This window comes from Alternaria dauci, chromosome 2 (genome assembly GCF_042100115.1).
Source record: "Alternaria dauci strain A2016 chromosome 2, whole genome shotgun sequence".
NCBI lineage: Eukaryota > Fungi > Ascomycota > Dothideomycetes > Pleosporales > Pleosporaceae > Alternaria > Alternaria dauci.
Genome location: NC_091273.1, coordinates 4,130,768 through 4,152,656, shown reverse-complemented (window position 1 = coordinate 4,152,656; position 21,889 = coordinate 4,130,768). Strand labels below are relative to the sequence as shown.

At 53.0% G+C, this 21,889-nt stretch overlaps 7 protein-coding genes across 7 annotated transcripts; 5 read left to right on the top strand and 2 right to left on the bottom strand.

Annotated features, from left to right (window-relative positions):
• Window positions 1-134: 134 nt before the first annotated feature.
• On the bottom strand, window positions 135-1,476 carry ACET3X_003392 (uncharacterized protein; the record flags this gene model as incomplete). Its single annotated transcript, XM_069448662.1, has 4 exons — window positions 135-511; window positions 560-760; window positions 814-973; window positions 1,045-1,476. 4 exons carry the CDS (start codon window positions 1,474-1,476, stop codon window positions 135-137), a joined length of 1,170 nt encoding a protein of 389 aa, XP_069309939.1.
• Window positions 1,477-2,616: 1,140 nt separating this feature from the next.
• ACET3X_003391 (uncharacterized protein) lies at window positions 2,617-4,542 on the top strand. The gene is made up of 3 exons (XM_069448661.1): window positions 2,617-2,949; window positions 3,006-3,392; window positions 3,464-4,542. The coding sequence occupies exons 1-3, from the start codon at window positions 2,761-2,763 to the stop codon at window positions 4,496-4,498; spliced, it is 1,611 nt and encodes a 536-aa protein (XP_069309938.1). The 5' UTR covers window positions 2,617-2,760; the 3' UTR covers window positions 4,499-4,542.
• Window positions 4,543-4,828: 286 nt separating this feature from the next.
• On the top strand, window positions 4,829-6,528 carry ACET3X_003390 (uncharacterized protein). The gene is made up of 5 exons (XM_069448660.1): window positions 4,829-5,011; window positions 5,238-5,294; window positions 5,347-5,446; window positions 5,495-5,873; window positions 5,924-6,528. The coding sequence occupies exons 1-5, from the start codon at window positions 4,926-4,928 to the stop codon at window positions 5,971-5,973; spliced, it is 672 nt and encodes a 223-aa protein (XP_069309937.1). The 5' UTR covers window positions 4,829-4,925; the 3' UTR covers window positions 5,974-6,528.
• A 190-nt stretch (window positions 6,529-6,718) lies between these two features.
• Window positions 6,719-8,857, top strand: ACET3X_003389 (uncharacterized protein). Its single transcript, XM_069448658.1, has 3 exons — window positions 6,719-7,225; window positions 7,279-7,965; window positions 8,016-8,857. Exons 1-3 carry the CDS (start codon window positions 6,824-6,826, stop codon window positions 8,733-8,735), a joined length of 1,809 nt encoding a protein of 602 aa, XP_069309936.1. The 5' UTR covers window positions 6,719-6,823; the 3' UTR covers window positions 8,736-8,857.
• Window positions 8,858-14,246: 5,389 nt separating this feature from the next.
• On the top strand, window positions 14,247-16,385 carry ACET3X_003388 (uncharacterized protein; the record flags this gene model as incomplete). Its single annotated transcript, XM_069448657.1, has 1 exon — window positions 14,247-16,385. One exon carries the CDS (start codon window positions 14,247-14,249, stop codon window positions 16,383-16,385), a length of 2,139 nt encoding a protein of 712 aa, XP_069309935.1.
• Window positions 16,386-18,663: 2,278 nt separating this feature from the next.
• On the bottom strand, window positions 18,664-20,199 carry ACET3X_003387 (uncharacterized protein; the record flags this gene model as incomplete). Its single annotated transcript, XM_069448656.1, has 1 exon — window positions 18,664-20,199. One exon carries the CDS (start codon window positions 20,197-20,199, stop codon window positions 18,664-18,666), a length of 1,536 nt encoding a protein of 511 aa, XP_069309934.1.
• A 720-nt stretch (window positions 20,200-20,919) lies between these two features.
• On the top strand, window positions 20,920-21,669 carry ACET3X_003386 (uncharacterized protein; the record flags this gene model as incomplete). Its single annotated transcript, XM_069448655.1, has 1 exon — window positions 20,920-21,669. One exon carries the CDS (start codon window positions 20,920-20,922, stop codon window positions 21,667-21,669), a length of 750 nt encoding a protein of 249 aa, XP_069309933.1.
• Between the last annotated feature and the right edge of the window lie 220 nt (window positions 21,670-21,889).

Sequence of the window (21,889 nt, the reverse complement as noted above, 5' to 3'; positions counted from 1 at the left end):
CTCCGACTGTTCAATGTCTCATAGTTAGTCGCATTCAGCATACATTCTTGCTGCCATCCATTCAAATTTGTTCAGCGAGATTGCGAGACAAGACGTATTTCTACAACGACTTTTAGACATTCAAGGGGGTAACATTACACCTGCGACTGCTCAAGCTTAAGGCGTGCCTCTTCCATGCGCTGGTCTTCTTTCATCCGTAGCATATACTGCTCTCGTATCTCCTCTGTGATAAGAATACCGGCGCCTTCTGTGCGGCGTGGTGGGAGCTCTTCTTCGCTCTCGTGCCCAGTCCTTGATATGCTAATGTTGCCTGAAGTCTTCTCGCTGCCCTTCTCTCGACTCTTAGAGCTGAGCATGTTTCTCAAGCCGTGACTTCTAGGCGCGTCTTCGCCAGACCGATTAGGTGATTGTCGAACGTATCCTTGGGTGTCGTATGAGACCGAATTTGACGGCCGTGTACGGCGTTTAGGTACGACGGATGCAAGAACTGGACAGCAGCCGATGATGACAGCTGGCAAGGTGTCAGTCTGGTAGGCAAGAGTAGGTTTGGCGGCTTTACCTGTTGAACATTCGATAATAGTCCACATAGTTAGCCATTTCGGATCTGGTGACCGAGGCTTTCCATCCTGGCCAACCTGCACAATGCGTATAGTCGAAAAAAGTATGCATACAAGACCGGAGGCGAACAGTAAACCGCAACCAATCTTTTTGGGCCTGTCCATCTGCAGATTCCAGATGAGTCTTATTGGGAGAAACATGACTGTAAAATTTGTTATTACAGGAGACCACTGGTTAGGCGTGAACTGAACATACCCATCATGTTCGTCACAGTGTCTACTGCATACGCGTAGTAGAGATTTGCTGTTTGTCGGCGTGTTTCTCCAGGTGACAAGCACACAGCGCCTTCATCGAAGAACGCTTTGGTGTTGTCACATGCTAACCCAGGGCCCGTGATGATACATGTAGCCCACGTCTATATCAAGTCAGTCACGGTTTCTTTGGTGCGTGTTCGTGTCGAGACCCAATGAAAAAACCCTTACATACTACGATGCAGAAGACCAATGTACCCCACCAGATGTACAGATACTTCTTGGGCATTCCAGAAAGTAGTTTTTTGTACAGCGCCAACAGGGAGACCTTGACAAACCAGAGACATGTCCAATACTCCATTCCGCTCTGCCACATGACTCTTGACGCAAGAACAATATCTTCCTTCATGGTAGGCCATGGCGCAATGCGACCGAGTTGTAGTTCCTGGATCTTGAAGAAGATGGGCGTGATGACAATGTAGAGGATGGTGAAAGCCAGGTAGGCCGCAAATGCAATGTAGAGCAAGACGTCCTGCGCTTCGATGGGCTTGCGCCGCCATGCTTGCACACCAATCCGCGCAACAAAGACTGTCGATGTCATGGCCAGCATAGCGTAGTCTATGCGGAGCAGATCATGCTGCGAGATCCAGTCGGCGCCCGTCGACATCGCGAACAAAGACTGTAAAACTTCAGGGACTGTATTAGATTGGAACAGACAAGGACAAACCCCAACAGGGCATGTTTCTTGAGACGGATGTTGTGTCGCAACAGGACTGCGCCGTAGCGATCAAGATGGAGAACTTCTGGATATCTCGGGTTTCGAAGCCCAACACCCTGGATTAAACACTCTGCAACTGGGACTTGCCCGAGTTAAGGTGCGCGCAGGGGTGCGATGGCCTGTAAGACGCGAAGGTATATTGAATTACATGGGGTCCAACGCGTGTCTGAGTAGGGGGGGTACAGATAGCGATCTCGGTTTACCCAGTACACGGTTCCTGGTTCCTGGACTCTGGTATTCCAATCGTCTGCGTTTTCGCGACGTCGCACACGCCCGACAAAAAACTCTTGGGGGGGCTTTGATAGCCTGATCGAAGTGGTGATGAGTACTCTGTAGCGGACAAAGGCCAGTAAGCTCCAAGAACGCCTCCTAGCTCAATAAACCTTAGCAGCTTAGCTTGGGGGCGGACTTGTCCACTCGCGCTTTCGAGGTGGTGATGTGCGTATCGGCGCTACAGGGTCAGAAGCTGCACGGTGCCTGATATCTTAGCTGAGATGAACGTAGCGGCTGACATGCTTTTTTGCCAATGCAGCTGTCAATTCCCCTATCCAAGAGAAATTATAGAGGCAATGACCCCAGGCTATCTATCGCCTTGCAGCACGGGTGTGGAGCAGAGTCTGTCTAGGCCTCGGCGAGGCAAGCCACGGTGAGCCTAGCATATCGCTCATAGGTAGGCCTAGCGGACTCTACGGTGTTGCGAATTTAAACGGTGAAGACGTTGATAAGCGCGTCCAGGCAAGCAGGTATACTCTCGGAGAATTGCACGTAATGGTATACCGGATGAACACACCCGGCCATCGTTCGTATACACAAAGAGGCGGGCTGCGGGTGCGAAAAAGGTGTCTCGCGGTTGGCGGATAGAAAGCTGGCGTGGTGGCGTTGATGCGGGATTAGCAAAAGACGCAGGAGCGGCACGGCCACAGTTCGACTCGCGACAGGACACTAGCCCATACCCCACAAACATTAGCCTTTGCTATCCACTCGGAAAGCGACCAAGCTGCCTTTATCGCTCGCTAGGGTCTACACGTATAGTCCCCGTCGGACGAGTATGGACAGCGCGCCCCTAGGAGCACAACCTACATTAATTGCAATGGCTCCCTGCACCTCAGTCACCGGCCCACACCATCGGTACCAGCTTTCTACCATCATCCGGCATATTCCGCTGACGCGCACATGGGGTTCACGAAGCTTACCTTTGCTGCTTCGATAAGCGCCTTTGCAGCTGGTGTGCTTGGAAGCTCTTTTGAGACTGTCGACTTCAACGTAACGGAAGCGCTACTTGCCAATGGTCTCGATGTAACTGCTATTCCTGGCTTAGCAGGTTTGGCGGAACGATCCTCGTCTGGGGCCTGCTCGATAGCTGTAAGTTTACACGATCGTCGCGATTGACCTGGGGCCGCTGCTAACCCTGCATCTAGTGCGCAGCTCTTGGGTTTGCGTTCGGCAACGGGACGGTGCTGACAGAAGGAAGTGCAGCATACGACAACTTCACCAGCGATTATTGGGCGGCCCAGCAAGCCGCTGTAGACCCCTATTGCGTGTTCAAGCCCAGCAATGCGATACAACTCTCAACTGTTGTGCTCTTATCTCGCCTTACGCAGTGTCCCTTTGCTGTGAAAGGAGGCGGACATGCTGCATTCGCCGGAGGATCCAGCATTGAGGAAGGCATCACTATTGCCCTGGAAAAGCTCAACCAGAAGAGCCTCTCCTCAGACAAGAAGATCGCTTCCATCGGTCCAGGCAATCGCTGGGGCGATGTGTATCCGTGGATTGAGCAATATGGACTCCAAGTTATTGGCGGCCGAGTACGTCATTTTCTCTACTTGCTCCCATGCCTCAGTTTCCACGTCGGAGCAGCTTTTCTAACACCATGCAGATCTCTTCGGTTGGTGTTTCTGGATTAACTCTCGGAGGAGGTATCTCTCACTACGCAAATGCTTACGGATGGGCTTGCGACAACATCGACTCATTCGAGGTTGTGACCGCCTCGGGCATCGTCGTGAAAGCGAGTGCCACCAAATACTCCGATCTTTATTGGGCTCTCCGTGGAGGTGGAAACAACTTTGGCATCGTCACCAAGTTCAACATGAGGACTTTCGTCCAAGGTGAAATGTGGGGCGGGCAGCGCGCTCACACTGAGGATCAATGGGACAAGATTTATGCGGCCTATTACAACTATGCCATCAACGCAGAGAAAGATACCAAGCAAGCCCAGATTGTGTCGTTCGCACTTCAGGCCGGCATGAAAATTGCGGCCGAAGATCTCGAGTATTCCGACCCTACGCCATGGCCCCCTGTGTTCGACGAGTGGAAAGCTATTCCGGCGATCATCGACCAGACAGCCGTTGCAAACATGTCGACTTTGGCCAACCAGCTTGGCGCGGGAGCTCCGGATGGCGTTCAAGAGACGTATTGGGACCGCACCTTCAAGGTAGACAAAGACATATTCAAGGCCTTCATCGACATCTTCTTCGACATGCTACCCGCAATCCAGGACGCTGCTGGAATCCTACCTGTTCTGTCTTTCCAAGCTATCACTGTCCCGGCCATGCAAAAGATGCAACAGAATGGCGGGAATGCGCTCGGTCTTGACCCCAGCAATGGTCCGTTATTCATCTGTAACTTGGCCATTCTCTGGACGGACGTGGCGGATAACCCACGTATCATGTCGTTCAGCAATAGCCTGTATGAGCGACTTGTCGAGGAAGCGGCAAAGAAGGACCTAAACTCCGACTTCATATACATGAACTACGCATCGCCGTATCAAGACGTAGTCGCTAGCTATGGGGCCGCCAACAAGCAGAAGTTGAAGACCATCTCTGGCGAGTATGACCCTACTGGCGTGTTCCAAAAACTTCAGCCCGGGTACTTCAAACTCGAGGGAGCGCCGTACGGAGCGTTTCCGGCGTAAGTTACGTAGTAGGATGGTGCGTGGAGTATATAATTGATCATGGCAGGCGCCTAGCTACCTAGGTATTCTTTCACATGCCTCACTCGTGATCTCTTTCCCAATCGGTCGGACTGAAGTGCGCTCGCCATAGATTCTGGATTGGAATCTCCAAACAAACAAATCGTTTGGCAGCAGGCATACCATGAGGATCAGTGTTTTCTCGTCTAGCACTAACCGCAAGGATCTCTCAGGTGTCGGTGAACGTTGACGTGCGGGCGAGTGTGCCAAGGCGCGCTAGTCCAAGCGTTTGCTGAGCTGCCTCCAGCACTTTCTTGTCCGCTTGCGACCTTCTATCACCAACCACGCCCGTCATCACCACTCCCAACTTGTCCCAACTGCAAGTTTCGCATCACTTTATATATCCGATTCACGTATCTACAAGACAAACATGTCTCGCGGCGGCGGCACCACGCTCTACGTCACCGGCTTCGGCCACGGCACACGCGCTCGCGACCTTGCCTACGAGTTCGAACGGTATGTCTTTCAACGCCTCGCCCCAGCCCGATCGCACGCGCATCGTCGTCCTCCATTATAGGCCCCGATTCCGCATACTTCCTGCCCCTTCCTCGCCGTGGCAGTCCCTCCAGGCGTTGCGCGACGCTGCTTCCTCTGCTGCCTCACCCGTGCGCGTCGATTGCGATCTGCACCTTCCTTCGTTCCACGCACGCTCTTTCGAAACAACCATCTGACAATCCTCAAGCTACGGCCGCCTTGTCCGATGCGACATCCCCGCCCCCCGTTCCGCTTCTTCGAGACTGTGAGTTGGCCCTGCCCGGTAGCAAACGACCCAGGCTCTAACAGGCCAGCAGCTTCGCCTTCGTCGAATACGAGTCTCGTCGTGACGCCGACGACGCCTACCACGAGATGCACAACAAGCGCATCGGTCGCGATGACTTGTTGAAGATCGAGGTATGTCAAAACAGCAATCATGGCGTGGTTCTGTCTAACAAGCTATAGTGGGCCCGCACGCCTCCTTCGGCATCATGGCGGTTCGACTCTGGCCGTGACCGTCCCCGCGGTGAGCGCTCTGAGCGTGGCGGTGACCGTGGCGACCGCTCCGACCGTGGTGATCGTGCAGACCGAGGTGTTCGCTCTCCTCGCCGTCGTAGCACCTCCCCTCGTCGCGAGCGCGGAGCTTCTCCCCGCAAGGATGACCGTCGCGAGCGCGACTACGACCGTCGTGACCGCGATAGGTCAAGGAGCCCTATTGACGGCGACCGCGAGATGAAGGATGTCCGCGATCGTGAAGATGACCGTGGCGACCGTGAGCGTGTCGATCGTGATGACAGGCGCGAGCGTGACCGCGAGGCCGACCCGGCCGGTGAGGTCCGCAAGAGTAAGTCAACCGACCCCTCTCATAACGAATCGCTCTGATGAGCCATCTAGTCGAATCTCCTCCTCCTCCTGCTCAGGAAGACCTGGACGTGGCTGAGTAGAACTGAGCTGCGTTGCGTCTAGCAGGCAGCATCTGGACTACTGTCACTGTCTGCACAAGGCTAGTATCGAAACGAGTGCCCAAATTGATTCAAGCACGGTGTTTTGTTGATGGGAAAATGGTTTCTGGGATTTGTTACTTTCACACGTGGAGGCTAGATTTACATCTATGTCCTGCCACGACATTAATGCATTCAGCAGTCGAAAAGCTCGATTCGGATCTTCTTTGGCGAACGGTTACGGCGACCACCATTCGATTCGGACTTCTCGCCTTGTTTCGGTCGATCGGTCGATATCGATGCGGTTCGAGTTCCTTGCCTCGTGTACACTATTCGGTCGGTCCGTAGCACCTCGAACTCTTTCAACCTCACTTTCCCCCTTCGATCCCCGTTTCGATGTCACGTCCACGCTCCTCCCCCGACGCCCCCATCCCGATGCGAAACATTCGATATCCAAGGTTTGTATACTTTGCGCAGAGTAGATAGACTTGTTCTGTCGTGACCGTGACCTTCCATGTATACTGTAGCCTGTGAAATACATACCCTCAATGTTGTACGATCCAATCAGATGCGTGACTTTTTACTGCCCTTGCTATGCCCTACGCACTTGATGTATCCCTACCCGAGTTTGTCGCACATGTTTGTCTACTACTTACAGTCAACGCTTCGGGTATGACATCGCCGCAGCTGCATAAGGCGGAATCAATGACGGCAGCAGTCATGGATTGCGGAGAGCAAGCGGTCCAAGCTCGGACATTTTCCCGCGAGAACATCAATTGAACCCTCCGAATGTAACTTCTTGGTCGTCGTCGCAACGCCCTTCCAATAGACATTGCGACCAATTGAACCGGCAATGCGGCTCCAGAATGTCTCGCAGAAGACGTTGAAGACCGTTGCCGCGCGCCCCGCGCTTGCGTCCCACGCGACGTCCCCATTGCATCCGCATCGGCCACAACTCGCATCATCACAACGCCTGCTTCTCCGCTCAACAGCACAGTACGCCGTTCGCTACCAGTCCTCGTACCCGGAGCGCATAGCCATCCTAGGCGGGGGTATAGCCGGCTTGTCAAGCGCCTACTTTGTTGCTAGGGAATTCCCAAACAGTAAAGTAGTTGTGTTTGAGGCGGGGAAAGACAAAGGTGGATGGATCAAGAGTCGCAGAGTCGAGGTTGTAGATTCAGAGGGGAAAAAGGGAAATGTGCTGTTTGAGCTGGGACCCAGGACGCTGCGAAATGCTACCGTCACTGCGGGGCTGGTATGTTTTGGGCATGTCTACAGCGGTGGCTTTGCTAAATGTAGTCTGTACAGATTCAAGACCTTGGTCTCGTTGACGACGTCACGTTCACGAAGCGCACCGAACCTGGCGCAAAGAACCGCTTCATCTACTACCCCGACCAACTCAATCGCCTACCCTCCGAGCGCCCCTCCCTCGCAGACTTCTTCGCGCTATGGCGGACTGGCATAATGAGTGGCGCGTTTGGTATGATTACAGAACCAATGCAGCCAAAGCGGCCAGACTCCATGTCCGATGAGACAGTTGGCTCCTTCCTCGCACGGAGAGTCGACAAGAGAGTGGCAGACAACATTGTCTCGGCAGTGTTCCACGGCATCTACGCGGGCGACATCAACCAATTGAGTGCCAAGACATTGTTGAGTTTGGCATGGCAATTGGAAGGACGATACGGCAGTGCCCTTGGAGGCTTCTTCCGTATGCAAAGCGAAGACCCACGACCGGAGCAGGTCAGTCTCGTTCACCCATACGACCGGGAACTAGCAAAGGCTACGAACGAAGAGATTGATCTGGAATTGGGCTTCGCAAAGAACCTCAAGGATTCTGCCATGTTTTCTTTCAGGAACGGGCTGCAGCAGATGGTCAAGGCATTGCTGGATGCTGTTGAGAACAAGGGCAATGTTGAGATTCGGACGGAGGCGCCCATCCAGAGCTTCAAGCCCCTCAACGAGAATGGGAAGCTGGGCGTCGAGGTTGTCTCTGGGGTAAATCCTTCGTCTTGAGCGATAGCTACGCAAGTACTGACAGCATACAGAAAGAAGGCTCGACATCAACAGAATCGTTCGACCTCGCCATATCCACCCTCAAGAACGATGAAATAACTCCCTATGTCACAGTCATGACGGTGAACCTCTACTATCCCAACGCCAACCTTCTCCCCGTCGAAGGTTTCGGCTACCTCATCCCACAATCCATCCCCTTTGAGCAAAACCCCGAGCGCGCTCTGGGCGTAATCTTCGACTCCTCTGCCGTCAAGGGCCAGGACACAGCCAACGGCACAAAACTCACAGTCATGATGGGCGGTCACTGGTGGGACGGCTGGACAGAATTTCCCAGCGAGGAAGAGGGTCTAGAAATGGCAAAGAGCGTCCTGAAGAGACATGTTGGTATCACAGAAGAGCCTACTGCACACATTGCCAATCTCTCCCGCGACTGCATTCCTCAATACACACTCGGCTACGCTGACCGCATCAAAGAGTTTGCGGAAAATATATCCAGCGAGTTCAAGGGGCGGTTACGCGTTGTTGGCGCCCAGTTCAACGGTGTCGGTGTAAACGATATCATTACCGCGGCGTGGCAGGTGTCGAGGGGATTGAGGGGGGAGGGCTGGAAAGGAAGAAGTTGCGGATTGGATAGGGTTATGGATCAGAGGGACTGGATGGTTGTGCCTGCTAGCGAGATGGCGTATGTGAAAAAGGAGTATGTGAATGCTGGTGGCGTGGGCATGGATCGCAGGGGCGATGGTGGGGTGTAAATCTACGAACGGGTGATGGAGTGTATATATGGTGGTGCTGGATGTGCAGCGAAGAGGCAAAAGCATAGAAATGTATAACATTGATGTCTTGGCCGCATTGGTATGGTCCTTGCGCATCTCCGAAGCGATGAAACTCTTTCCGCGTATGGATATTGCCTGTAGTGATGGTAATCATACATCAGGTTTACCTTTGGCAACCGGCACATCCAAACCAGGAAGCCTCTTGTATCATCGACATAGACGACGAGCTACTCACAACTACCGTTATCACGAAAGACACCCGCAGAACCTCGAAATAGAATGGAGACCTAAAACAGCTCTTACATAAGACAGGGCCTCAGTGACTGAAGTCATTAGTTTCCTGAAGGCCGCTTCAGAGAGCTCTAACCCCAGCTTATTAAAATGAACTATAGGAAGACTCAGGAAAGAGAGGCAGTGCAGATTTTTCCTCTCGCCGTTCAGGACATGGAGACTTGGTTCTGATATGATGCTAGTACAACAGTGAGTATGTTGGATAGGAAAGCTCTGTACTCCTGCTACGTTTAGTGACGAAGCGTTTGATGAACCACGTCATGGTGTATGACATGCCGATGAGGATGCACAAGAGCAGCTTGTACTACGCTTACGGCGTCCTTGAGGAGCTATGGGCGTATTTCCCCCACAGCTCGAATTGACGTTGGAATGTACGCGCCAGTGGGTATTAGGGAAACATGTCAGTGTGTATCATGCGAATGATACACTATCATGCTCACGATGTAGACTCGAGTTTGGAAACAGTACTCAAAGCCTCCAAGTACCATTTGTAACAACTATTGTCATATATGCATCGATATGTAGCAATTGAGGTCAATGGCTGTGGAACCAAAAAATGACTCATGGTCCTTATCGACGTCGAGCAATAACACTGTCACCTTTCAACAAGCCCTGGTGACTGACAGTTAGCAAAAAAACACGTCGTTATAAAGGGTCTCTACTGCCACGAGCTCACGGTACAAGGAGTAATCGAGGGACGTGTGACGCGGTAGTTTCGCCTACACTTTCTATACCATGGCGAGAGAGAAAGCGTCACCTCAGACTCGAAGGCGATATGACTATACTCCTCCAAATCCGCGTCTACTACTCTTACTCACGCATGCTATGAATCACTCCGAGTATAAATTCTTCGTTTTCCTCCCTGTAAATTCTTCTCTACAGTACACATTGATCATCTCTCCAGTTATCTTTCTCAAGACTCCACCTGCATATTTCCGAATATTACAAGGTTCATCAGTACCCCTTCAAACCTCTTTAGTATGCATACCAGGATGTCGAACAACCAAAGAAACAACAACGGCCGTTCCTCTTCATGGGCACGAACCAACAATGAGCTAACAACCAATGTCAGTCTCCCCTGAATCTTATGTACCTACTATTAACCTCTTGCAGTTCCCTGCACAGTCAGGGTCCATACCTCCAAAATGGTATGGAAGTCTAGCGTCACACGATGTAGCCCCAGATAAGAAAGTCGACGACATGTTGAATGGCTTAAAGAGCCCATATCCCGAAATGTTCAGTCCCAACCACACGAAAGTCACGCTGACTAAAAACTGGGCCATTGGAGCCCGTGGCAAACAGCACTTCGATAGCACGGGTAGAGGTCACCATCTTGACGTCAATGACGTGCTTCGCGAAGCTCTTGCCCGTGGCTTACCTAAGGGGGTCTTGAATTGGTTGACCAGCCGCAACGAGAAGGTGACGTTATCGTCTGTTGGTTTCAATCCCACCTGGGAGACTGCCTTTAATCCCAACTGGGAGGGTGCCTGAAAGTTAAGTTGCCTCTGAAAGCGTATATTGGATGGTGAATTGTGACTGTCAATCACCAAGTAGTTTATCTAACCCATAAATTTTGCGTCTTGGCTGCTTTGAGACACTTGAGGGCGATATGGCTTGCTAGATCATTGGCTGTTCTTGATATCAATAGGATGACGAGAGTATTCATGCAAGTCAAGACTTGGAAGTCTCCGTAGTAACATCAATTGGACGACTAGAATACCACTATATCCGCACAGAAGCATGTGATGTGATGGAGAACACGTGGAGCTGATTTGTAATCTTACTATCAACCATGGAGATCTGAGGTGAGCACATAGTATTCTTCGACCATGCTTACCCCATGGTGAGTACTCTGTGCACTCCTTGCAGCAGTTTTAACTACACATTTACTAGCGCTTGGCCTGCACGCGACCAACGAGACAGGGATACATTCAAGTCTTCAAGGCGCTTATCGTCCAAAAAGAAATCTGTTCTTTCTGTCTTGCTGAACGCAGCATGTCTAGCGGGCTCCGGTCCGTATTACATTGATCTAGCAATAAAGTCAAGGCTAATGTAATCATAAAAAAGATGTCACTCGTACAGTTAACCACATGTCATACCCAATCAGAACGAGCAACAGCACATCAAGCTCAACGTGGTTTTATATAAACACAATACGTCGGACTGTTGAATAATCTCCTTGCCTCACCGGTCCCGGAAGTGATCACTTTCTTTTTCCCGAGTGATTCGTCTACGGATGTTACCGTCGAAATGAGGCCAAGACGTTACTGTAACTCTGACATCGGGCGGAGAGGGCAGATCATGCACGAGAAGAGTCCGCATGTCGCACACGTTGCTCCGCCAAGGGTGATCAGCCATCTTGGCGCGCCAATTCCGCGATGTTGTGGAACTCGAAGCGACCGCTATAGTGGATCAGGAGGTACCCAGGGTGTTTCCGTATGAGAGCTTGTCCAGTCGTGACGAAACCTTGATCATAACAAGCACAGAGTCTTGTTCGCGGAAGCTTCACTGCGTCTTAGCGTGGTGTCAACAGATTTGGTGCCTGGGAGACGGTCTGGAACATGTTCCTGGATTCAGTCTTGATCCGGATTGCATGCCTGCTCCGTAGAAACAGCAAAGCTTCTGCGGGTCGGGACGTCATTGTGTTTCGAGATGTGTAGAATGTCTGAAAGCGGTGTCCACAGCGTCCACCACTGATCTGGTTGGTCTTGTGTCTGTTGTACTGTGCTGCCTGCCAAGGGACAGATGCTTTGTCGGTCTTTTTTAATGATGCCTTATGACAGCAACGGGCAGGAAGCTGATGCCGACGCACATGTGGTCAATCTCGTGTAGATTGGCTGTTCGGACTGTGAGCGGCAGATGGACAACTGCCAAGCGCGGAACGCAGTTCCTCCAGGGTGCCAAGAAGTGTTCAATAAAAGCAAGTCGTCAAGGTTATTGCCAAGGCAGGGGATCCTCAGCGTGCAGGTGGGGGAACGAAGCCGCGTTTTCGGGAACAGCTGTTTATGAAATAGTATTCATGCACCATATAGTCCACGGCACATGTTGATAAGGTTGGACCGATGGCGTTTGGGTTGGTGTTGCATATTGCAAGCCGGTCGGGTGGAATGTTGAGAGCCGGTCGTGACTTCCTTCCGAATGCGTCTACCCCACAGAACGCACGAGCCGCACGCAGCTGGAGAAGTAGCGCAATGTCCGCTACAAAACGTGTTGAACGTTCTGCGGGTCGAAGAAGAAACCACGACTACTGCAGGTGCAAGTGGGCGATGGTGGAGAAAGCACGGGAGAGGAAACCAGTCGCTTGACTACAAGTCTAGCAGGACTCACCGCCATGGTTGCGCGACGACGTCAGAGAGAGAGAAAGAGAGTGTGTATTGGCCAGGCTGCATCTGCCAGCTGTGCGGTGGAATGAGGCGGAGGATGCCTGTTGCGTGGGCGCAGCAGGCAGATTTCTCCAATGGCCGTCGTTGACGCGAATCTCTTGCAAAGCAAAACCGAGTTAGCCTGGCCGACGTTTGAAGTGTCGTTGACCTATTCGTGGAACGCGATCAGGGTGCACACGGTCGCGATCGGGAGCCGTCCCTCAGCAGGCGTCCCTGTCAAGAGCACTGCAGATGCTGGCAGGTTACATGGTGTGACACGAACCCCGCAATCCCATCTGAGAGCATTGGGGGCAGATGCTCACCGGCCACGGGACAGCGCGTGCATGCAATCAATGAGCCTCGAGATGTCCGTGTCGTACTTTATAGCCTGTGCCGGCGAAGGGGGAGCTGGCCGCGTTGGTCATTGGAACATGGCGGGGAAATGGCGTTGCAAGTTGCAACAGCTGGTGACCCCCACGATGTTCGCCCGTCGCGTTCGGCGGCAAAGGGCCGCCTAAGCTTTGGATTGACGGTGCCCTGAGCTGGGATCTGAGGGTATCACGCCGAACTGTCGTCAGTTGACGTCTAGGACCGCACAAGCAGCACATCCGCAAGGAGAGCAAACGTCGGCTCGGCGGACAGACGGTGTATAGAGGACGACAGGCGGTCTTTGAAGCACATTGATGATGACTGCAGCAGCTCAGACCACATCCAGAGGCGAGTGCGGCATTTTTCGCCTACTGTCCAGGAGGCAAGGCCAGCATGATGCCCATGGCCCTCTCCAGGGCGCTCTCTCTAGGGCGCTCTCTCGCTCTCTCTCGTCTGCCACCGCCACTGGCAGTGGCAGGCAAAAGGGGCGATAGGAAGCGCTGCTGAATCCAGGGCGGCTGCCGTCACGCGATGGCGTATCGGAGTGGTTCAGCTAGCAAAGGCCTGGGTGGTGGCTAGTAGGTGCATTCTGTCGGAAGCGCGGGTTCGAGCTAGAGACGAGGCTCGTTTGGGCTTGTGTGGAGATGAAAGGGAAGGCCGCAACGAGACAAGCCGGGCGGTCAAGCTTTGCAGGCTACGATCACCGACGCACATCATCCATCACACGGCGTTGGTGTGTCGTCGCAAGGTCCGGGTCCTGGGGCAGAGGGCACGGTGTCTGAGCATTACTGGGCGGCCTTTGCGAGACGTGCATCCGGCCTGCAGGTGGCCTCTGGCGCTGTGGGGGCTGCGCAGGGGACTTGGGCCGGGGTGTTTTTGGCGTGAATTAAAGAGAGTTTAGTCCCTCTCTGCGACCTGCGGAGCCCACATATCACTACGCGAGGCCCCGGCCGCCGTCTGCTCATGCTTCCTGGGACCATTGCCGTCTCCGTCTGGACTGATCGCTGTTCCAAGGTTGAGTGAGCAAGGTGGAGAGAGACAGACAGAGAGAGGGACGTCATCTTCCCTGTCGCTTTGCCTGCCTGCCTGCCTGCCACCCTGCCAGCATCTGGACCCTTCGACATTCACCCCTCGGCCGCTGCAAAACCCCAACCGCGTGTCGTGGGTACCACACTCGGACGCAACATAATTCCTCCTCTTCTTCTTCTTCACTAGTCACCCATAACCCTTTGTGTATATGGCTCTGTCACAATTGCAACATTTCTACCACACCCCACTTCTGCTGCCCACCCTACACCTGCATTCGTGCAGTACGCTCGAAGGCTCGTACAACCGTCCGAGCCCCCTCCAGCGTGCGTAGCGACAAAACACCAGCGGCCCGTCGCATCCCCGTGTCCGCGACATTCACCCTCGACAACGCTCGGTCCTTGGCCGGCCAATCGGAGCACAGCAGCCACCACCTGTCACCATGCCCATGGTCGCCGAACAGCCGCGGCAGCTGTCAATCTCCTTCGATGAGCGAACACTCTCCGACCGACTTCGCTACCGCGATTCACGCCCGCTCGACCACCGCTTTGCCATTGAAGAGGAGGACGAGAGCACCGGTACCGCAAGCGAGCCCGCAGAGCCTCTCACGCCCACCAGCCATACCAGCGAGGGCTCACCCTTCTCACACCCCTTCCGTGACGATGATGAGTCTGTAGACGACGTGTTCGCTACCCCACGCCCTACCACGAGCGACATGGAGAACAAGTCACCTTCTCAAGAAGCGCCCCAAAATACCCAAGCCCAACCGAACATCCACGCGCCTCAACAGGTCGAGCGACAGTCACCACCAGAGAAGCGCGGCCTGGGAAAGATAGGGTCCCTCATCCGCGGCAAACTGCATAGAGGGCAGTCAAGTAGGGATGGTACTAACCAGTCCGACACTTCCAACATCTCGACGCCCAATAGATCCCCCAAAACTAAGGCGCAAACCAACACATATATTGTCAAGACTGGAGTGGATGGACCAGCTGAAGTAGCAACACCGGCCGTCGATATCCCCAAGCAAAGCAGGAGACTGAGTTCTTTCTCACTGACGCGACGCTCGGATAAATCTTCCCGTGCGAGTTCTCCGCCCTTGTCTGGCTCACCTATGAGCAGACCATCGACGGACAAACGACCGGGACTTGGCGACAAAGCTGCTTCCTCTACTGGACTGACGAGTATGAGCAGACCTCGACCTGGTGTCACCTGGGCAGGCAGCGGAAATGCGTATCCTACTCCCAAGAAGGCGGGTTTCTTACGGCGACGGTCAGCAAGTACGGAGCAAGTCCCACGCATCGATGAGAACGCAGAGAAGCCCACCGCTGGTATGCTAGCTACTTTCTCCAAGCCGGCTGTCCAAGGTGTGGGCATGAAGGCACGGCGGCTTAGTCTAAACCTGCCAGACGACTTCATAATAGACTGGTGCGAGCTGGACAAGGAGTTCAAGAGTTCGAGTTTGATGCCTGGAAAGAGGGGGAAGATTCTAGGCAAAGGCGCTACGTCTGAAGTCCGGATCATGGCACGGAGAGGCGGCATAACAAGAGAAGAAGACTTGGTAGCCGTAAAGGAGTTCAGGGAACGCGACAAGGACGAAACCGAAGAGGACTACGTGTTGAAGATCAAGTCCGAATACAGCATTGCAAAGAGTCTGCACCATCCGAATATTGTCGAAACAGTGCGGTTATGCACAAATCGCGGCCGCTGGAATCACGTAATGGAGTTTTGTACATATGGAGAGATATACTCGCTAGTAGAACGGAAGCTTTTCGCTGGGGGCGCCGAGGGGTTCTACAGTCGGGACGATCGGTTGTGCTTTTTCAAGCAGTTACTGCGGGGCGTTGACTATTTGCACAGCCATGGCATAGCTCACCGGGACATTAAGCTGGAGAATTTGCTTCTCAGCAAAGAGGGCCATCTTAAGATCTCGGATTTTGGCGTGGCAGAGGTTTTCAGCGGCGAGCATCCTGGGCTTCGCGCGTCTGGTGGTGAATGTGGAAAGAACATGGGCGAGATTCGGCTATCTGCGCCTGGTATCTGCGGCAGTCTACCCTATATCGCTCCGGAAGTACTCGCGAAAGACCACAGCTACGACCCACGCCCACTGGATATATGGTCAACAGCCATCGTCTACCTCACCATGACCTTTGGGGGCTGCCCATGGCAGGCTGCAAAGCCGGAATTCGAGTACTATGCAAGATTCAAAAAGGGCTGGGACTCATGGCTGGAGCGTCACCCAGACGGCGATATCTTTGATGGTGTTGACGGCCACCCAAAGTGCGGCAAGCTTTTCAGCCTCATCGAGCCCCCATCTATCAAACGACTCATGTTGAAGATGCTTCACCCGAATCCCGCTAAACGCATTACGATCAAGGAAGTGCTCAAGACTAGCTGCATCAACAACATTGCCTGCTGCTGTCCGGAAACATACGATGAGCCGAAGATCATGTTCGACGCTTCCAAGGCATCAAGCGCCAGGACCGCCGCCCCCAAAAAATATCTACACCACCACATTCCACCCAAGCCGGAGAACAAGGTTGGAAAGGCCTTCACTCATCGGTTTGACATGGGCGAACGATAATAATAACTGCATTTTTCATGATAATTGTTTCACGATCACTGCATTACGGCGCTTGGATATTGAGCATAGCGGGTCAAAAGGCGGATCTTTTCTCGTGTACAGTCTCAGTCCTGCATTGTACTTTTGTCTCACTAGCATGTCAGTTCTTTCCAGTGTTCATCGAATGCTCATTTCAGAAGATCGACAAATCGCATCATCTTCAACTCTCGTCCAACCTTCCGTTCCCGTTTCTCCCGAGCATCTTTCCCTATCAAACACACGTTGTGCGCACGACCAACATCATTGGCAGCCCTGCAGAGGCGCAAAACGGCAGTTGCCCTAAAAGCACGTACCGGCGCTCCACTGCCTCCACCGACTTTCGGAGCAATTATGATTGCGCAACTTGCAGCTAATGATAGCCTATGCTGATCTTCCGCTCTCTATCACCAAACCCTATCTTTTGACACATTTGTAGCTTTCGTCATAACGCATAGCGGCCGTACCGGCCCTATTCACGTTTCGCTGTTATGGGGCAATGGATCCCGACCTTGCATCGCTGCGATGGGGATCATGACAGCTGGTTTGCTAATGGCCCATTTGTCCGACGTGGCGCCGAGATACTTGGTTCTCTGCAAAGCTGGTCGATGGCCTTGGCGGGGAAGAAAAGTGAGTCGTGCACGGAATGAGACAGTATTGCGATCGTGAATCGGAGGTTAGGGTGGCAAGGAGCGGGTACACCACCCGCTTATGTTGCGCATGCCTGAAGTTTGTGTGTGCGGATACGGATACTGCATGTCGCCAAAACGTGGGGAAAGATCAGAGCATGGAGTAGAATCGACAAGACGCAAACCCCGACCCAGCGAAACGACCATCTTGACGAAAACACGTGGGGAGGATAATACGCCCACAGTGGGCGATTGAGTTTGGACGATACGAAGCATTGGCGCAGCACACTAGCCGACCGTTTCCACACATGCTTCTCGAATGCAGGGCACAAGACCAAGGCCGTTGTCGCTCACATCAGCAATGTCAAACTTCCGCCGAGCTTCAATCAAGCCTTTGGGCCGGGGTAATATATACAACGCGTCGTGTCACCATCGGCATGTTGGTCGGGCCAGAGAATCGGCGAAATGTCCGAAGCTGACTACGTCTCAACTATTCGGCCTTCCGACTTGGTGCGCGAATGGGCGGGGTAAACGCGTTGCTGCAGTGGTGGTGTGTCGCGTGCAGCTCAGCTTGCAAGTAGACGTGTCACACGACTGTGAAGAGGGAAGCGAGCGAGCAGGAAGCGGAGTGGTCTAGTTCTTTGTCCCGTGCGTTTTGAGGCTGAAGGGATGGTTGTGAGCGTATGCGACGATGACTTGGCTGCGTATTTGCTTTTGCACCCCCCCACGCAGACGACTTTCTTTTTCAACGAACTTCAATGACTATTTTGCACGGTAAGTACTTCGAATACAATTGTTAGTACAAAGTGCAAGAGGAGCAAAGACACCTGTATGCTCAACAAGGTCACATGAACACATGAATGGCAGCACACGAGGCCGAGGATCACTTTAGCAAAAAACCAACACATAACCCACGTATTCTATCCTACCCGACATCCCCATCCAACTCCACACACTCACCCGCAACCCTGCGTCAATAACTCTGATCAACCTTCTCGTTCACCGATGCAGATCTGCCTGAGGTCATGCAGTGCACAGCGCATCCCTGCCCCATCACCTTGCAGAATGCGGTGTGATGAACTTTTTCTCCCTCACATCGCACAGCACGTGTCCGTCTTGACGCCCGGCTTCATGAGACCATCAGGGCACCAAGATTTGCGCCCAGTGCGCCTTATCTCACATAAGGTGTCTCAAGGCGAATGCTTAGCATGAGGGTGATAGGTCGGGTTGGAACGCGTGATGTGTGGAGGTGCACGAGATGCGTGGGGCGTGACTAGCGGTGGGGAGGAGTAGTAGTAGTAGTAGTAGTAGTAGTAGTAGTAGTAGTAGTAGTAGTAGTAGTAGTAGTAGTAGTAGTAGTAGTAGTAGTAGCAGCAGTAGGTGTGATTGGATGTAGGGAGGGAAAGGCTTCCCGCTATGTGAGTGTATTGTAATTACATACCTGATACTCACGTGTAGCGATCTCTAGGAAGATGCAAGGTGCGGTAAGTCACTTTGGACATGTCTTCAGAATTACCAATGATTATATAATAGCTATCGTCGCTAGCATTTATCCCACATTGTATATCACAATCTTCTCCATCTTCTATCCAATCATCATGCATCTCTACTCACTACAACTACGCACCTCCCACTCACCACATCTCCCACACGCCCTCCGGCAACACCGTCCTCATGATCCTCCAGTGACTAACCGCACCGTCCTCATGGAACTTCTCCAACTCACCCACATCCGCGTTGCCCATAACCTTACCCCCATCCTCCTTGCTAACAAAATCGTAATTGACCTCCAAATCCTTCTGCGGCTGTAGGAAATTCGTGCGTGCGATGCTACCCAGGAAGTCCTTTTGAACCGCATTGCGAAACTTGACAGCGGCTTTACCTAGCCCATGATCATTCTTGACGCAGAAAATAACCATGTTGATGAAATCAGCTTCACCCTCCTTGTGTTGCTCTGGTGCAGGAGAATCGCGGAATAGGCGGCAGGCAGGGAAGATGGCGTGAATAGTGTTTAGCACTAGTTTGGTCGAGCCCAGCGTAAGATCACCAGCGTAGTTGATCGCTACAACACCTTCTGGTGTCAACAAGTCGTAGAGACCCTGCATGAACTCAGTAGTGAAGAGATAAACAGGTTCTGCGCCGCCGGTGAAGACGTCGTGGATGATGTAGTCGAAGCTGCCTGGCGCTGATACGGATTTCTGGGCTACGTAGGCAGTTGCGTCGTCGATGACGGCCGTGTGATCGGGGCTGAGATCGAAGTACTTTGTGGCATAGTGGTGGACTACAGGGTCGAGTTCGACAATGGTGGTGTTGATGCCGTGCTTGATCATGGCGTTGGGCGCTGTGCCGATTCCGAGGCCGATGACCAGAGCGGACTTGTTGCTTTCGTCAATTGTAGGTAGAGTGTCCACGGGCGGTTCGATGAGACGGACGGCTTCGAGAAGGACGAAGACTGCGAATATGGTTTCGCGTTGCCGTTGCCCTTTGGCATAGGATTGCGGTGTGACTTGCCACTCGCCGCCGAGGAGAGAGTGGTCGCATCGAAGGACACGGAAAGCATTGTCGGCGTGGTTCTGAAGGACGGATACATATCCCGTGACGGATTCCTGGCGGGCGAGAAGCGTGTAGTTTTGTGTAGCTTGCAATGTAGAGTTCGCTAATTGCAGACCATGAGCGGAAGGGTGGTGTGGATTTGTCCAGAGCGTATGTAGAATTGCTGGGAAGGCAAGGAGGATGACGCGCGACGGGCTGAAGAAGGCAGACGCTGACGCAAGTAGCATCTGCATACCCACGCGTGTGAAATAAACGGAGGTTCCGATGAAGCTTGGGATGAGAGCACTGCTGATCTTGGCCACGGTCGATACGGTAAAGTAGGATGCCGTAGGTACAAGGACCTCCTTGATAGGCGAGGGCTTGATACCAGTGATGTCGATACATTCCAGAAGATCGGCCGCAGCGAACACTGAGAGGAACAGCAGGGGAAAGTATGTCAGGGATTCGATAAGCAGAGGCCCATATTCGATACCAATCTTCCCGCTGTATGGGAATAATAGAAATTGAATGACCGGGGTCCAGTACGCAACTACAGCGATGTACTGCGCGACATTGGCAGGTACGTAGCTCTTCAATGCCCGTCGTGTGAGGAGAGCTCCGACAGCGGTGATGGTCATCGTCCGTTGGTGGTGTAAGGATGCCGGAATGGATCCATAGACTGGCGATAAATTGAGCTGCGAAACTGGTGATGCGAAACCTGCGACAAGGAGGAGTGCTGCCGCTCTACCAACGTTCAAGAGGATAGTTGATGCTGGAGCATTTTGTGCCTGTGGTTCCGCCTCTTTTGCTGCCTTTGGCTTCTTCTGCGTCCTTTTTGGTGACATTTTGTAAAACCCGTGCTCTATCTCTTTCTATAAGTCAAGTGCGATATCTTTTGATCGAGTTGGTGCAGTAGTATTGGCGATTAAAAACGACGGAATATATCCAAGGTCGAAAAGACCAGATATCGCGGAAATGCTCCAAGCGAATCAAGCTCTTCTCCCACTCTATACGGACCGTGTATCCGTAACGGCGATGTATTCGGCCTGCGAACGACGAGATGGATCAACGCAAAGCAAAAGAAGGACCCAAGGCAGGAAAAGGAAAAGAAGGGACGTTGAAATTAAAAAGCCAGAAGGCCAGCTGTTCCTGGCTGAGTTGTTTGATGCACGGGTGAAACGGGCGATCATTAAGGTGGAGTCGTTTCGACTGGGCGCGTTTCGCACGAGAGTGTGGCGCCCAGCACGGCGTGTGGCGTCATTACCAAGCATTGCGAGTTGGATGATGCGCGCCGCGAACAATCACCCTTCACACCTCAACTGCAGTGGGAGGATCTGTGAAGTCTTAATCTTAGTAGCATGCCATACATGACGGGATCACCCACTATGGCCTCTCTCGCCCTGCGACCAGCGAACGCGTCGGAAGAAGCCAAGAACCCCGCGGACGTTCACGACAGCACCAACGGCGAGGGATCAGCACCTGTTGATGGAGATGTAGCAATGGACGATGACATAGACGAATCGCTACTCCGCGACCAACTGCGGCAACAGCAAGACGAACGCGCGCAACGACTCCAAGCGAAGAACCGGCGCAAGCGCTACCTCGAAGTACACCCCGAATACTTCTCCGACTCGTCGCTCGAACTCGCGGACCCGCTTCTCTACGACCGTCTCATACGTCGCTTCCAGACCGCATCCGAGCGCGAAGCCGAAGGGCGCAAGAAAGGCTTCTCCGGCCAAATGGCCACGGACCTATGGCGCGCCGAAGCAAAGAAAGACGCGCTTTCACAGCCAGACCCAAATAGTCTCTTCACATATAACCGAGGACCCCAGGGCGAGATAATAGAGGAGGACAAGGACGATGTGCCGATGACAAAGGAAGAAGGGAGGGCGTGGTGGGTGGACGAGATGACACAGCGCTTCCTGCGAGGCGGAGACGACGATTTTGAATATGAGAAGTTGGTCGACAAGAACCCCAAGTACGACGATCCGGAGCAGGAGAGAGATTTGCAAGACGCATATTTCGAAAGCATGGAGAGCGACTTCGACTCGGACGGCGAGGGCAAGGAGAAAGTGCTGACGGGCGAAACGGGCATACAAGACTACTGAGCATAATCGGGTGATGGCCAGACAGCCAAGAACGGCTTGCGACAGGCAGATAACGCTTGAGTTGTATTGGATATCTGCGACAACCAGCAAACCGGTACGTCGTTACACATGCACGCCATACAAGGGGAAAATCGAACGACCCCCCGCAGTGGCCTGGGTAGGGTGTTCGGTTTGCCTTGTATGGCGCGCATGCTATTCGTTTGGAGTACGAGACTAACAA

Coding starts and splice junctions, on each gene's coding strand:
- ACET3X_003391 (XM_069448661.1), top strand. CDS start 2,761: ATGGGGTTCACGAAGCTTACCTTTGCTGCTTCGATAAGCGCCTTTGCA. Junction 2,950..3,005: donor CTGGGGCCTGCTCGATAGCT/GTAAGTTTACAC, acceptor CCCTGCATCTAG/TGCGCAGCTCTTGGGTTTGC. Junction 3,393..3,463: donor TCCAAGTTATTGGCGGCCGA/GTACGTCATTTT, acceptor AACACCATGCAG/ATCTCTTCGGTTGGTGTTTC.
- ACET3X_003390 (XM_069448660.1), top strand. CDS start 4,926: ATGTCTCGCGGCGGCGGCACCACGCTCTACGTCACCGGCTTCGGCCAC. Junction 5,012..5,237: donor CTTGCCTACGAGTTCGAACG/GTATGTCTTTCA, acceptor ACAATCCTCAAG/CTACGGCCGCCTTGTCCGAT. Junction 5,295..5,346: donor CGTTCCGCTTCTTCGAGACT/GTGAGTTGGCCC, acceptor ACAGGCCAGCAG/CTTCGCCTTCGTCGAATACG.
- ACET3X_003389 (XM_069448658.1), top strand. CDS start 6,824: ATGCGGCTCCAGAATGTCTCGCAGAAGACGTTGAAGACCGTTGCCGCG. Junction 7,226..7,278: donor CTACCGTCACTGCGGGGCTG/GTATGTTTTGGG, acceptor TAGTCTGTACAG/ATTCAAGACCTTGGTCTCGT. Junction 7,966..8,015: donor GCGTCGAGGTTGTCTCTGGG/GTAAATCCTTCG, acceptor GACAGCATACAG/AAAGAAGGCTCGACATCAAC.